General features: G+C 31.3%; 1 protein-coding gene across 2 annotated transcripts in view; it reads left to right on the forward strand.

The window, feature by feature from the left end:
- LOC143247184 (RNA-binding protein NOB1-like) overlaps nucleotides 1–14906 on the forward strand; it is a 43904-nt gene that overhangs the window by 14549 nt on the left and 14449 nt on the right. The window contains exons 3-5 of one of the 2 annotated variants that reach the window (XM_076494831.1): nucleotides 5035–5171; nucleotides 7518–7589; nucleotides 12008–12361. In XM_076494831.1, coding sequence (XP_076350946.1) covers nucleotides 5035–5171; nucleotides 7518–7589; nucleotides 12008–12361 — 563 coding nt within the window. The remainder of the gene's footprint in view (nucleotides 1–5034; nucleotides 5172–7517; nucleotides 7590–12007; nucleotides 12362–14906) is intronic. The other variant, XM_076494832.1, reaches the window with a different exon arrangement.

Raw genomic sequence — 14906 nt, forward strand, 5'->3', positions numbered from 1 at the left:
TAGGCACAATTTAATGGACAATAAACCAATAAAATTTAATTATAAAGAAACCTTTAATGTTATAATTTTAAGTCATTCTAGAGGGAAAGTAATTTAAATTTATTTTCAATGTTTTTTGGTGGTTGCAAGGTTAGTTTTTCCAGCAAAGAAACAGGTAAAATATAAAGTTTTACTGGAAAATAATATTTTATAGTTATTTAAGAGGTTTTAGAAATTTCACAAATGAAATTTGAAAATTTTCACATGAATATAAAAATATTGGGTTGAGGAATAATTCGTGAGCGTTTTCTCAAGTTAAAAAAATATATTCATAAATGAAACGCTTTCGCAAGTTATTTCATGTCATTTGGTAGATAATTTTTGCTCTAATAGATGGTGTGTTTGATTTTCATATGTCTTTATAATTTTTGCTTTCATTTTCAGCTCATTAAACGGAATGTCAAGTGGACAAAATCAAGCATTTTCAACACCATCTGCTTTTCGCATTTAATTTCTTGCAATTTCGTTTACAACAATGCATACTATATACCTAGGTATTACATGAAATAAAGTATCATAATAAATGTTTTGGGTGTAATGTGTTCATGCATTGAAGTATTGTATAGTCTTACATGTAATGCTTGAATGAAATTATTTAGAAACGCTCACGAATTATTCCTCAACCTAATATTTTTAAACTTAACAAGAAAATCAGTTTGAACTTGGACTGGTGAATAAAACTACTTGATATAATAACTCACACAGAAATCTTAATTCAAAATACTTAATTATAAATTTTTAGTAAACAAAAAATCCACTAAATTTTGTGAAGAAACTGAGGAGTATAAAGTTGTTATGAACTCTGTCTTATCAACTGAGTCTGTGTAGAAAGAGTTAACTCTGGTACTCAGTTTTGTGGCTTTGCCTTTTTCTTACTCATTTCCTTCATCACCTATACTGTGCTCTTGACAGTTTTTCATAAAAACTACAGTTGATGCTTTTCATTACCTTGGTTATCTTCTGCTTCATTCCTGCTTAGCTGTTTCTTCTGCTTTTGAAACCTTCTGGGACATGATGCTGATCTTCCTCTCTGCTATTTATATTTTCCATTCTTTCTTCTGTGATTCCATCTGGCTGTCTATCTTTATCCTGAAGTTTTCAAGATTATTTCTAACATATTTGACATCTAACTTTAAGTTGTTTGATACCAGTCTCATCCCTTTCCTCCTTAGTTTTTCATCACTCCCAACCTTAAACTTTATTAATCATTGTCAGTTTGCCCTTTCTTCCTGACATTTGTTCATCAGGATCAAGTATACCAGTGTCAAGCTTTCAACTTTAGCTTATGTATTCAACCAAGCCATGTAAACAGATTGCTCAATGAAACAAGTTTTGAACTTTTTTTTTTCCATTGCTACATGAAGATGCCTGTCTCCTTCTCACCATTTTTCTTTTTTTCTTTTGAGATGCTACCTTCTTAGCTCTATCACATCTCTTCCAAGAAGACACTTAAGTGTGTTGGCTGGTTAAACATTTGAAGTTGTTCCATTCTCTTACCTATTACTTGGTTCATCTTGTAGTCTTCAATTCTACTCTTAGTCAAGCTGTGCCTTCTCCATTCATCTGTAAGACAACAAATGACTTATTCACCTCGACTCCTACCTCTTCTATACTTCCTGCTTGACAGTGTCATCTCTTTTGAGGACTCTGCATTTCTCAAGCATCTGTTACCTTTAGACTAAGATCACATAAGGCTTCATTAATGGACTTTGAGCAGCCAGTGGAATAATTTCCCATGATCCACTTTCATATTTTTGTGATGCTGTAGCCTTCTGTTCTCAAAGATCATTTATGGTGGCTGGATAATGCCCATATTATAGTCAGCAATCCACTGTTGTCTCTGTGTCTAAATCTTCATCTTTTCACTGATGTTTCTTTTATGAGATTAAGTGCATATCTGGACAACTCTGTAGCCTCAGAGGTTTGTTATTATGTAAAGCATGCTTTCCACATTAGTGTTCTGAAACTCTTGACTGCTTATCAAACATGTTTCTATTTCCATTCTTGACTTGTGATTTATTTGGTTATGAACCTCTCCAACAATTTTGCAGTCATTTCCCAAATCAGTCATCAAGGTTGGATTCACTCCAGATACCTCCTGAATATTTTACTTTGTTTTTTGATACTTTAAAATCAGCTTGTTTAACTGCCTGTCATGTTATGGGGTCTTTGAATGAAGGATCACCTCTCACTTGCATAAGATTCTTTCTGTGGTGTGACCACACCATTCTGGTGTCCTTCCTTGGGTTGTTCCCAGTTTAGCACACAAATGATTGATGCCATTGCTACTCCAAACTCTTCCCCCCCCACCCACATGGTTTTCATTACCTCACTATGTTGCTCTTTTTGTGGATTCCTTCAGTCAAGACTAATCTCATCTCTTTCTATATGTGTACCCTTTTCTTTGCCTTCTCTCATATGATGTGACTTTGATTAGTGACACTCCATATCTAGTCCTGTTGCTAGCCTCCATTTTCTTCTGTTCACCAACTGATCTAGTGCATTTCTTCCTTATTCCTGATCACTGATGCTACAATGTTATATATATCCTTTTTACTCAAGAGTGCCTTTTTTTTTACCTTCACATTGTAATTTGTTCAGTCTCATCCTTGTTGGTCAGATTTCTCTAACTGCGTAAGCATTTTATTTTGTTCCTGATACTTTTCCACTCTCTTCATTTGCTGATGAAAATTGCTATGTTTTGTTGCCAATCCATCAGCAACTTCCACTTATCAGGCTGTCTACTACTGCTGACCTTTGAGCCTTCTTTACCTGATTTTTTTAATAGAAAATGGTCACTTTCTATCATAGTAGGTTATTGGGTGTCCTTATTGACCATCTTTCACGTTTTTTGCCATGGATCTGTCTTTCCTTCCCCTGTTATTTCCACTTTGTTCCACTTCTTTCATCACACCCTTTATCTGATTCCTTTGCCCAAGTGGAACTCTAATGTGGTTCTACACCTATGCCTTGTTTAGCCTACTGACCACTTGTATATTATACCATTTCCTTCTCAAAACCTAATTCCTCTTGTTTCTTGTTTGTAGCCATTGCAGATCTGATCTTTATGCATTGGGTACCTTCTATACTTTATTTCACAGATATTTCTTTTCTTTCCTGATAGTTGATTGGATAACTGAGGAGGAAGGTAGTTCTTTCTTACCCATCTTTTTTAGCTCTCTATGACTACTGATCTTGATCATGTTTTATATTCAGTTCAAACTGTCAAATGTTACTTGGCACATACAGCTCCATTTTTGGATTTCTTTAGTCATTTATTATTGTCGTGTGACCCATCTTCTCTCATCCTTTATGCTTACCAGATGCATACATCAACTTGTCCAGGTCATATATTTCTTTTTGGATGGAGATGTTTGCAGGCTATATCATGTCTCGTCATATTAAGTCAGTCACTTGACTTACTCTGGCCTTGCACTTTCCATAATCCTTGGATAAGATCCTACAGATTGTAGTGTGCACTATGCTCAACACTATTGTATTTAATACTCTTCTCCATGTATTAGTTTTGTCATCTTTGCAATATCAACTATCTCCAGTCTACTTACCATGTTTAAGTGTCTTTTATTCACTTACCTGCTTTTTTTTCTATTACACAATTAACTTTTTAGAAAAAGCCTAATAGCAGATTTTGCCTCCCAGGGTATATTTACTTCCTAAAATCTTTTGGCTCGGGGGTAACAGAAGCGTTAAAGCCATTCATCCTGACTAGAGACATGCTCACTATCTGCAAGACTACTGAAGTGTTATATATAAATACTGTTCATTGTCCATTCCAGACTGTACCTAACATGAAGTAACATCAAAAACCAGCACCAGGAGAGTGTCTGCCAACTTCCTTATTTTTGTATACTAGCTTTTCAAATTAGGTTTCATAGTTACACACTCCACTTTCTTCAGTGAAACATCTTTGTGGTGGTTAGGTTCAGTTGAGTTCTGAAAACTTTTATGTCTTCCCAACTCAGCTTTCTCTCCCTCTTGCCCTATGTAGTGATCAAGTGAAATATGAGAAGACACTTGCCATTAATGCTTCCTAGTTTTGGGCTGGTCATTTAGAAGGGTTCCATACCAATTGTGCAATCCCTCCAGAAAGAATTAGGATGGGAAGTACATTGCAGTGAGATGTAGGGAAGAGGTATTGATGTTAGTGTAGTATAATTTTCTATTAAATAATGTGCCAATTTCTCATTGGTTTGGCCAGTGGGATGAGGCAGTATGTTCTCTCTATTCAATAAGAAGGGACTTAGCCTCCATTTCTGTATGTAAGGTGGGTAGATTAAAAAATAGAACACATACCATGTGATTTTACCATTGCCCTAGTCGTATTATATGTTGTATGCAAATGCTCAATCAATCATGTTTTTGTTTTGTTTTCCATACATGAGCTATCCTTTTCAAGTGCCTTCTTTGAAGGAAGCTTGTCTAGGATGTTCACAACTATACTAGTCCCTCCACCACATCAGTGTGAGATACTAGTTACTGTATGTTAGTATAGTTAAGGATATTGTTTTGGTAGCTAATAAAGTTAACATTTTCACACCTTCCTACCCTTTCTGCCACTACCAGTGTGAATTATTTCTACCTGTTCTAAGAATTAAATTAATGTGAAAACAAGCTTATAGGAATCTACTCCACTTTCTGGAGAAAAACCATTTCAGAGGTGTTAACCTGTCATTGTTAGTCTTCATCCGAGGTAATATCTTAGTAGTCCACTTCAGAAATATTTCTTATAATTCAATGAACTTTCTAAACAAAGAAGTCTAATATAAAAGACAAAACTCTAACTCTGATTTAATCGGTGATCTTTAGAATGAAATTAAACTCTTAAAAATTTTAAATCAGAAGTACTATGTAAGTTTAACAAAATTTGTGGACTTTGGTATTAGGAATTGTTCATCTTCATTTTTAAAAATTTATCTTTGTATAAATATATACAGTTTAACATTGAAGAATGTATGTTTTGTTCATTCATTTTAGTTAGTGATTTTGCCAAAAAGTCAGGAGACTACCCAACACTGTCTCCTGTAGACCTGAGAGTCCTAGCTCTAACATATCTTTTAGAAAAGGAATATGTAGGTACAGAGCACCTAAAAACTGAGCCATACACTGCTGTGGTAAGTAATTACATAACAGTTTACAACTCTAATAGTCATTAATTTGATGTAACTTGATATTATATCAGATTTTCATGTCCATCATAAAAAAGGTTCTCATTACATTTTGAACGAAATTAGAGATTATCTTTATAAACCTGCATTTTATGTCAAATATATTTATATTTTTGTTTAAAATGTAAAATTTTTGACTTATTTAGTTAAGATAACTTGAAATCAACAGTTATATAAATTTATATTGTAATGAATTGCAACAGTATTACAAATGAAAAGTTACTTTCAAAATACATTAATTTACCATTAGTTGTTCCCCTAAACATTTGTCCTATTATAAAATCTTTCTAGTTACTTTTGTTAATATTCTGTTTGCTGGTCTTGATTAACTCTTTCAGTATAACATTAATACACAAGTTCATATATACATTTACATACATTAAGTATTTACCCTATAACTTTTGATACAGCGTGTACACGTTTACAAAATTTGACAGACTTTCAGCAAAGATTATAAGTTATTCTTTTTATACAAAATTTCAGATTTTTAATGAAACATTTTTACTAAAAATTTGTCTGTAAAACCATCTAGTCTATCTGGTTACTAGTCCAAGTACAAAGTGATTTCATGTTATGATTTAAAGACTATTCATCATTCTCAAAATCTCGTATCTTATTTGTGTAATCTCTAAAACCTTTGAAATACATTTCAGATGTTTGTTTTCAGTAAGACTTTATATTTCATTATTTTTCTATACCCTGTGTGGGGTCTCGCTTAACTGACCTCATAACCATCATAAAAAAACTAGGAAATAAATATAAATTGTTTTTGTTTTTATTCCTCCTAGAATAACTACATGTTATAACAAAAAATACAAATGTTTAGTCTAAGCAGCTTAAGTCTCATAATGTTATATTCTGTTTATTATATTGACCTTCTAGTCGTGACTAGCGAACATTACATAACTTGCATTGATGCAGTGTAGTGCAATCATGTTACTGTATCTAATAATGTAAAACTCATCCAGTCTTGGCTGAGTTTTAGTGGACCTGTATTTTGTATTGTACAGTAATTAAATTATTATACATTATATATGTATATACATTATTACTAGTTATACACAAGTTATGAAAGTTATTTTTCTTAAATTATAGAACAATAAATCAAGAAATAAAGGCAAACAATTATTTTTTTTATAACTGTGACCTATAAGCTGTTGCAGCTGGACCTATTTTGTGAAGTTTTTTTTAAATTTCTCACATGGAGGATATCAAACAAAAAAATTTTTAGGTTTTATATAGTTACAGTTGAATAACCAAAAAATTATAAATAACTACTGATACCACAGAATTCCACTATAATTTATTAAGCTTAGTAACTAAGATGTATTTAAGATTTTAAAAAATATGAAACTTCTAGTAGACTAAAGACACAACCTACCTCATTGAAATGTTGAATCGAAAGAGCGTGGTAGTCTGTTCACAGATTAAACTGACTGAGAAGACCAATTTGGGGACATTCTAATCTGTTGATTGATTATTCATATATTATATGTTGAAGTGAGTATATATACAGTACCATTTCTAAAAATAGAAAGAGGTGAATGGGACCACTGTATTTGACTCAGTACATAAGCAATATCTTAGGAAAATAAAAAAGATATAAAGTTCTTATTTTATACTATAGCTTGTCAGTTTTGGTAATTTGAGTTCCTAATTTCTACAGAACTATAGATTTAATATTTTGACATCACAAACGTAATTTTAACCATAGCTGCATTTAACATATCACCTGACTTACCAGAATCTGTATTTAAGTGAGTTCTTTTTATATTTACTTTTAAATTAAGAAATTAACTCATATATAATATTAAAGTTTGAATTATAATTTACAATTTGATACCAAACTTATTCACATAAATTCACAAAAGAGTAGTTCAATAAAATTTTGAATGTAAGTTAACAAATGTGATGACATGGATTTTGATCAGTGACTAATCAAGAAAGGGTTAAATCTGATTGTTATTTATGATCTAAGAATTATTATAATAAAATATTACAATAAAAATCCAGTTTTTCTCTCAAAAGTTGAGACTGTAAGAAATAAGAGACACATGAGGGATTCTCTCTGTAGAGATCATAATGCACATGGCTAATCACATTACCTGAATGAGATTTTATGTAATTACATGAACTGTATATGTGTGTGTGTATATATATAATATAAACCACTGAATGAAAACAGACAGGGAGTGGAGTAATGTAGAGGTTTAAACTACATTTTCAAATAAAAATTATTAATTTGATTTTTGTTAATGTTATCTACATTATAATTGGTATTAATTTTTACAGGTGGAATCAAAATTCACCAACACTGAACCATGCAACTCCATAGCTGGATTTTACAACCCTGATAATAACGAGGTAAGATAATACATGTTTCAAAATATATTCAAATTTAGCCATGCAGTAGTTGAATTTTACCTCCTGGGTAATAACAAAGATAATTTTCCTTTCAAAATTTCATACAGTGCTGTTGTTGGATTTTACAATCTAGATGATAGCAATGTAAAATAATCTATTTCAAAATGTGCAGAAGGTTTACCTTTATTGAATGGTAAGCCCTGAAATTTGAAAAACAAATGCACAAGGGTTGTAAACAGCTCATACCAGACAGTACGCTGTATTTGTTTGTGGACTAGTGCCGTATTTCTATTCTTTAAGAAATTAGACAGTAAAAGTTAACTTGTACTGACTGAACTGTGAACCTGTGAAGTAAGGTTGAGAAGGTAATATAAAGCCTGGTATTTTAATGTGAATAAACAAAGTAATAATCAATTATATTGGAGAAATTATAATGTTAAAATCTTAAAGTTAGGTACATAACATGTTGACTATAATTGTATGATAATTAGTCTCTTGTTAATTACAAACATGAGTGAAATTGTATTGAAGTATTTTATTAAGAAATTAAACATCAGTTTTACTACTTGTTTAAAAAAATTTTAAATCACAACTTTGCATAAGCATGCATCTCGGAAGAAGTCAATCTGATTCCTGTGTGATCATTTTTTGAAAAAGAAACTCATCTATTTCATCCTTGTCATTTGACCTATTACATGATAGAATCACCTAATCTATATTAACAATGGAATCAGTTTTATTTTACATGTCTGACTTTCATTTTCCTCCCTTTTGCCATAAACTTATTAGAGGCCACTTCTAATATTTGATCCTTTCTCTCAAGTTTCTGTACAAAATATTTTTTTTATCATTAGAAAGCTTTACACTGTAACTTGTTTCAAAATAAGCTTTTGGTCAGTGAATGTACAGTTACAATGACTAAATCTTATATCAATGGCATTGTTATTGGTCCCTGTATAAAGCACTTTTCCAATATTTTTAACTTTCCATTTTTATACAAACACTCTCAGAGATCTTTTAGTATTAAGTTCTTTTGCTTTACTGGTATTATCAAAATTTGTTATTAGTTCTCTTCAGTTTTGTTTTTGTCCTTTAATCAGAGTGTTAAATACCCTCAAAGGCTATTCAAGTAAGCTGGTTTAAGTAACTTCCTGTGTAGCTCCTTACTTTGTGCATGTGGAGCTATATTGTTTATATGAAGTTGAAAAGAGGCTACAAGCAGGACAATTACTAGCACTACCACTAATACCAGGAAGAATCTTCTTATCATTTTTAAAAATTGCTTGATGCTTAAAAGCACAAATGTATAAATGTACAGTTTATGTACAAATAAATGAAGAGTAGGATCTAACTAAAGGATAATCCTCTTGACTGACAACACAAATCAACACAGGTATATATAGACCTGCTAGTCCATAAAAAATAACAACAATCAATAAACAGGTAATCTTCATATTTCTTAATGATTTTAATCCCAATTAGTTTAACATCAGCTGTTAATTTTATGAGCCTAGAATTTTTATATACAGATGGCTGACCATATAGGATAAGCATATTCAGTAACAAGAATTCAAACTTTTGACTCTCAGTTTGTGAATCAAACACCCTAACCACCATGCCAGGCCCAATGAACAGATATTACTATAAGTGATATAAAAGTATTAGGTTGAGGAATAATTCGTGAGCGTTTTTAAATAATTTCATTCAAGCATTACATGCAAGACTATACAATACTTCAATGCATGAACACGTTACACCCAAAACATTTATTATGATACTTTATTTCATGTAATACCTAGGTATATAGTATGCATTGTTGTAAACGAAATTGCAAGAAATTAAATGCGAAAAGCAGATGGTGTCGAAAATGCTCAATTTTGTCCGCTTGACATTCCATTTAATGAGCTGAAAATGAAAGCAAAAATTAAAGACATGAAAATCAAACACACCATCTATTAGAACAAAAAATTATTTACCAAATGACATGAAATATTTTGCGAAAGCGTTTCATTTATGAATATATTTTTTTAACTTGAAAAAACGCTCACAAATTATTCCTCAACCCAATATATTGTGTTTAAATTGGTAAATTGGTGTTTAAATAGTAGACAAAAAGATTAGTTCTAATTATATCAGCATATGCTCACTGGACACAAAGCTAACAAAACCTTATAATCAGTTATACTATATATCAAGTTAGTTAAGATTCATTCACAGCTGTGGGGAAAAAAATTAATATATGAGCTGAATTAAGATCACTTCTTCTGAGCAATGAATATCCACATTTTTATATCAAACAAATTTTCAAAGTCTATGATGCAAAAAAAATTAACACCACTTCCAGCATGAAAAACAGATAAATACTGAGGGTAAAAACCAATTTTCTAGAGATAACACAAAAATGTATATTATTATAACATCTCTAATTGATAAAACTGTCTTCAGGAAAACAATAATTGTACTATAACAAAGAAATTTAAACTGCCAGTTAAAGTTCCAGAATAGCTAGGATCAACCCTAAAAAATCAGCTTTCAAAATCTCTGTACACAGTGTAATAAAGCCCACCTTCAAAAAATGTGTTTACAATGTAAAGGTGCATGTCTGGTATCCAGTGTTTACCAGCTTACTTGTAACATCCGCCGTTATGTGTACACAGAAGAAACTGGAATAACTGCGTACAAAGTCAGGAGAACATATTGACTATTTTTATAAACAACATGTAAGTGCAGTTACAAATGTTTTAACTAATCATGAACAAGTAACACCTGACTTGAAACAACCATACTCCATAAAAATCTTTACTAAAGCCACTAGTTACACTGACATAAATTACAAAAGTTCTTATCAAATAACTATGACCACAGATGTAAAATGGCAAAAGTTGGTGCCTTTAACTGTTTTATTCTTTCATCCTATTTTATATAATAAACCTGTAACTTCAGTACAACTTTTGTTTGTAACAGCTAACAGTTAATTATTTTAATAATAAGCTTTATTACCTAAGCATGTCAAATGCACACTATATATTCAATTAGAATTTATTACTTAAACCACTTGAAGCTTTGTACTGTTACAGTTTGTGTTTTAGTGGAACTCTCCTGAAGAACACAAAGAATAAAATGTTGTGTCTAAGTATAGAAAACGAACACTTGATGTTCTGGTATTAAAATATCTTCTATACACCAATATGCATTACAGAAATTATATAATGCATTTAAACTGTATATTCCCCCTTTTAGCTATAAATACCCTTAACTACCTTTGTCTGTGAACTTCAAAGCTTTCACTGTCAAAATTCTGGGTTCATTTGTAGAGGATGTTGAGCATACTTAGCCTGTTGTGCAAGTTTCTGCATAACTAAGAAAAGTCTGATATGTATGTATGTGTGTAATAAACATTGCAATTTTAAAATAAATTACAGTGAGAAAGAATGTTAAAATTTCCACAATGTACCTTGTGTTTCAGTTGTATAATCTTTTCTCTTTTGTGATAGCCCCACAGAAGTGCAGAGGTATGTCTGCAGACTTACTAGAATGAGTGGTGAGCAGAGCACAAACAGCCCATTGTGTAACTTTGTGCTTAATTGCAAATAAACAAAATCATTCAGAATATTTTATTCACTGCTATGAATAATTATTTTTCAAGCTTTATGTTTTTGGCTAATAAAGACAATTTGTAGCATAGGCTTAATAGATTAAATGTTCTGTAATATTGCATCATAATTGTATTTTATGTTTTGTAATTGTTAAAGTATAGTATTTTTGGTGTTTCTTTTTCTGTTTGTATAATGAAAAGGAAGTATGAAAATAAATTAACCATACTGCTGCATTGTACTTTAGTGTTTACTGTTGGTACAATGAAAGAGATAAAAAAGAGTAGTCAATGTTTCTGTGTAATTGATTCTGTTGTCAGATGGAGAGCCAACTAGAGCTGATATGAGAGCTTAATTACTTGCAACTATCTTCTGAAAGAGAAGATGACAGTTCATCTTTCAAACACAGGTCTACATAGAATCATACATTCTCTTGAATGGGCAGTTGCAGTCCATAAAGTTCTCAAACCTAATATGTTTATTCCTCTTAAGTTCCACTGAAACAAAATCAACTAGAGCCTAAAATGATATAATGTCTGAATGAATGGAATGTGTTTTTTTTGCATAAAATTAAGCCTGTCTGGATCCACATTGTTTCATTGTATACATGTTTATGGTCATCAACATTGTAACAAGAGAAGCCTGTCTGGATTCACATTGTTTCATTGTATACATGTTTATGGTCATCAACAGTGTAACAAGATAAGCCTGTCTGGATCCACATTGTTTCATTGTATACATTTTTATGGTCATCAACAGTGTAACAAGATAAGCCTGTCTGGATCCACATTGTTTCATTGTATACATTTTTATGGTCATCAACAGTGTAACAAGATAAGCCTGTCTGGATCCACATTGTTTCATTGTATACATTTTTATGGTCATCAACAGTGTAACAAGAGAGAACCTGAGATAAGTGAAGATAACTATAAAAATATCAAGAATGAAATAGATTCAAGTTCTTTAGAAAAAGAAAACATGGTATTCGTTGATGGAAAGCAAGAACAAGAATTACTGGAATTTGACTGTGTAGAAGATGAAGATAGTAACAGTGATACTGAAGAAGACAGTTGGATTACACCAAGCAATGTTGATGAAGTCAAAAAGCAGATGGGAGAGCTAACACTTAAAGATCATGTGCCTATTGTTGCTTGTGCTACTACTGACTTTGCTATGCAAGTAAGTATAGTGATGATGTTCTGATTGTTGCATGTGATATTACTAGTTTAACTGGGTATTTAAATATGATGGAGTTATTGTTAGTTGTGATTCTACAGATCTAATTGTGTAGGTAGATATGTAGGTATTCTTGTTGCATTACATATTGCAGTTTATGCTGTGCAGGTAGATATGATGAAGGTATTCTGTATTGTTTGGGATACTACACTTTTAGCTCTGCACATAAAGAGCTGGTGACTAGTGGTATTTGTTTATTGATTGATGGGTCATTTATTGAATAGTAAATTCTCCTACAACTGCCCCCACCTTCCCAGCCAAACAAAACAGGTGTGAACTAGTTTCATAAATGTTTCAACCACTACATTATTCTAACAAAAATTTTGGCACAGTTTGTTTTGAAGATAGTCTGGGCATTATCTACTTAACACACAAATTGCTGATCTCCATTAAACATCGATTCATGGTCACCATTATATTTGTTTTTAAAATACTTAGTAAACCAAACTCATCTTCTGTAAATCATATTAATATATTTTACTGTCACTATTCAAGGTAATAATGCTATTGAAAATGCATCACAATTGCAAATAGAAATTATTAAGTATCCAGTTAACCAGTTAATTTACATTTGTTGTGTAAGTAGGTTACACATAAATGTAATATTATAAAAAAAAATAATAATTATAATAAAAAAGGTATCATTAGAATAACTTAGGTGGCTTACTATTTTCAAGAAGCAGTAAATTTATGATTTAGTGATGAATTTTATTTTATTTGGTAAACTTAAAAAGCAGCTTATAGCTACGACTATTGCAACTGCATAAAACCCACAGTATCTGTATTGAAAGGTGAAATATTGATTTTTTTAACAAAGAACCAGACATCAACAAGACTTTATTAAGCCATAAGCACACCAGTTATTTGACTTGTTTGTTTCATACTGCAATCTGTATATACATGTTCCTGCTTGTTGGTGAACTTCTTGTACCTGATGAATACGGAACGTTTGCAAAATACTTTACATTTGTCACTGTGTTAAACAAGTAATTAAATTTTCTTTGTTACACATTTAACCCATCTCTAAACTTTATAAGGTTACCTTGTCTCAAGGTGCCCTCCAATAGTACAGTGGTAAGTCTGGATTTACAATGCTAAAATCAGGGGTTCGATTCCTCTCGATGGGCTCAGCAGATAGTCCGATGTGGCTTTGCTATAAGAAAACACACACATTCACTGTCTCGAGGTATGTGATATCTTCAAATTAAAAAGTATCTCTGTTGCTTTTATACAAATATATTTTAACATAAATATTTTCATAATTCACAATTAAATGAGACCAAAAGGAACATTTGTAGAAACAATAAAATAAACAGGCCTATATATTTATTCTAATATCACTTCACATTTTAATTCTTGCACTATGGAAACATTTAAATTTTCCTTTTACTTGCTTTCAGTGCTATGTTTTGTTAAATTATCAAACCACTTGAGATGGCATCAAAACAAAGTTTCACTCAAGTCTTATACAAAAACTTAGGAATATTTGTTAAATCAAAAAAATGTATAATATATTCAAGAATTGATAGGTACTTAGCAAAAGATAGTTTTTTGGGATGTGCAAAAAATTCATAAAACTTATTGACAAATAGGTTTTGTTTATTGGTGGAACTCCTTACAGCTGTGCAGGAATAAAAATATTAACTTTTTATTTCTTCATGAATCATCCTAAATAAGTGTCAGAAAGTGATTAATCATTGGTTTTAAAATAGTTTTGAGTTACAACTGTTGAAATACAGTTGGAATTAACAGATAAAGTTTATTATAAATTTGTGTTAATGAATTTTATCAAGTAGCAAAAAAATGTAAAAGCTATAGTAATCCATATATTTTAAACTTCAGGCACAATAATTAAGAACTGAGTCACTTTTTTAAATCTTAGATTTGTAGGTGACAGTGTATCTTGTGTGAAATCCAAGTAATTTGTTCAATACTAAGAAACAAAAAAATCTATTCACTTATCAGTCACTTGTTGCAACACTAATGGTACACATTTCCATACTTGTCATTACAATTGGTCACTTGATCCAACATTACTGTGTTCATGTTTCCATGCTTGTTATTATAATTGGTCACTTGATCCAACATTACTGTGTTCATGTTTCCATACTTGTTATTACAATTGGTCACTTGATCCAACATTACTGTGTTCATGTTTCCATACTTGTCATTACAATTGGTCACTTGATCCAACATTACTGTGTTCATGTTTCCATACTTGTTATTACAATTGGTCACTTGATCCAACATTACTGTGTTCATGTTTCCATGCTTGTTATTACAATTGGTCACTTGATCCAACATTACTGTGTTCATGTTTCCATGCTTGTTATTATACATTCAACATTGTTTTACATGTTTATAGCCATGTTTAAGTTAGTGTTGTATCTATAAATGTGCAGTTAACCAGATACTTTGTAATAAATCAAGGAGAATGAATATTCATAGCAGTTTTATTTACTAGACAAACAAGTACTTACCCAAAGTA

This window comes from Tachypleus tridentatus, chromosome 3 (assembly GCF_004210375.1).
Source record: "Tachypleus tridentatus isolate NWPU-2018 chromosome 3, ASM421037v1, whole genome shotgun sequence".
NCBI classification, from domain to species: domain Eukaryota; kingdom Metazoa; phylum Arthropoda; class Merostomata; order Xiphosura; family Limulidae; genus Tachypleus; species Tachypleus tridentatus.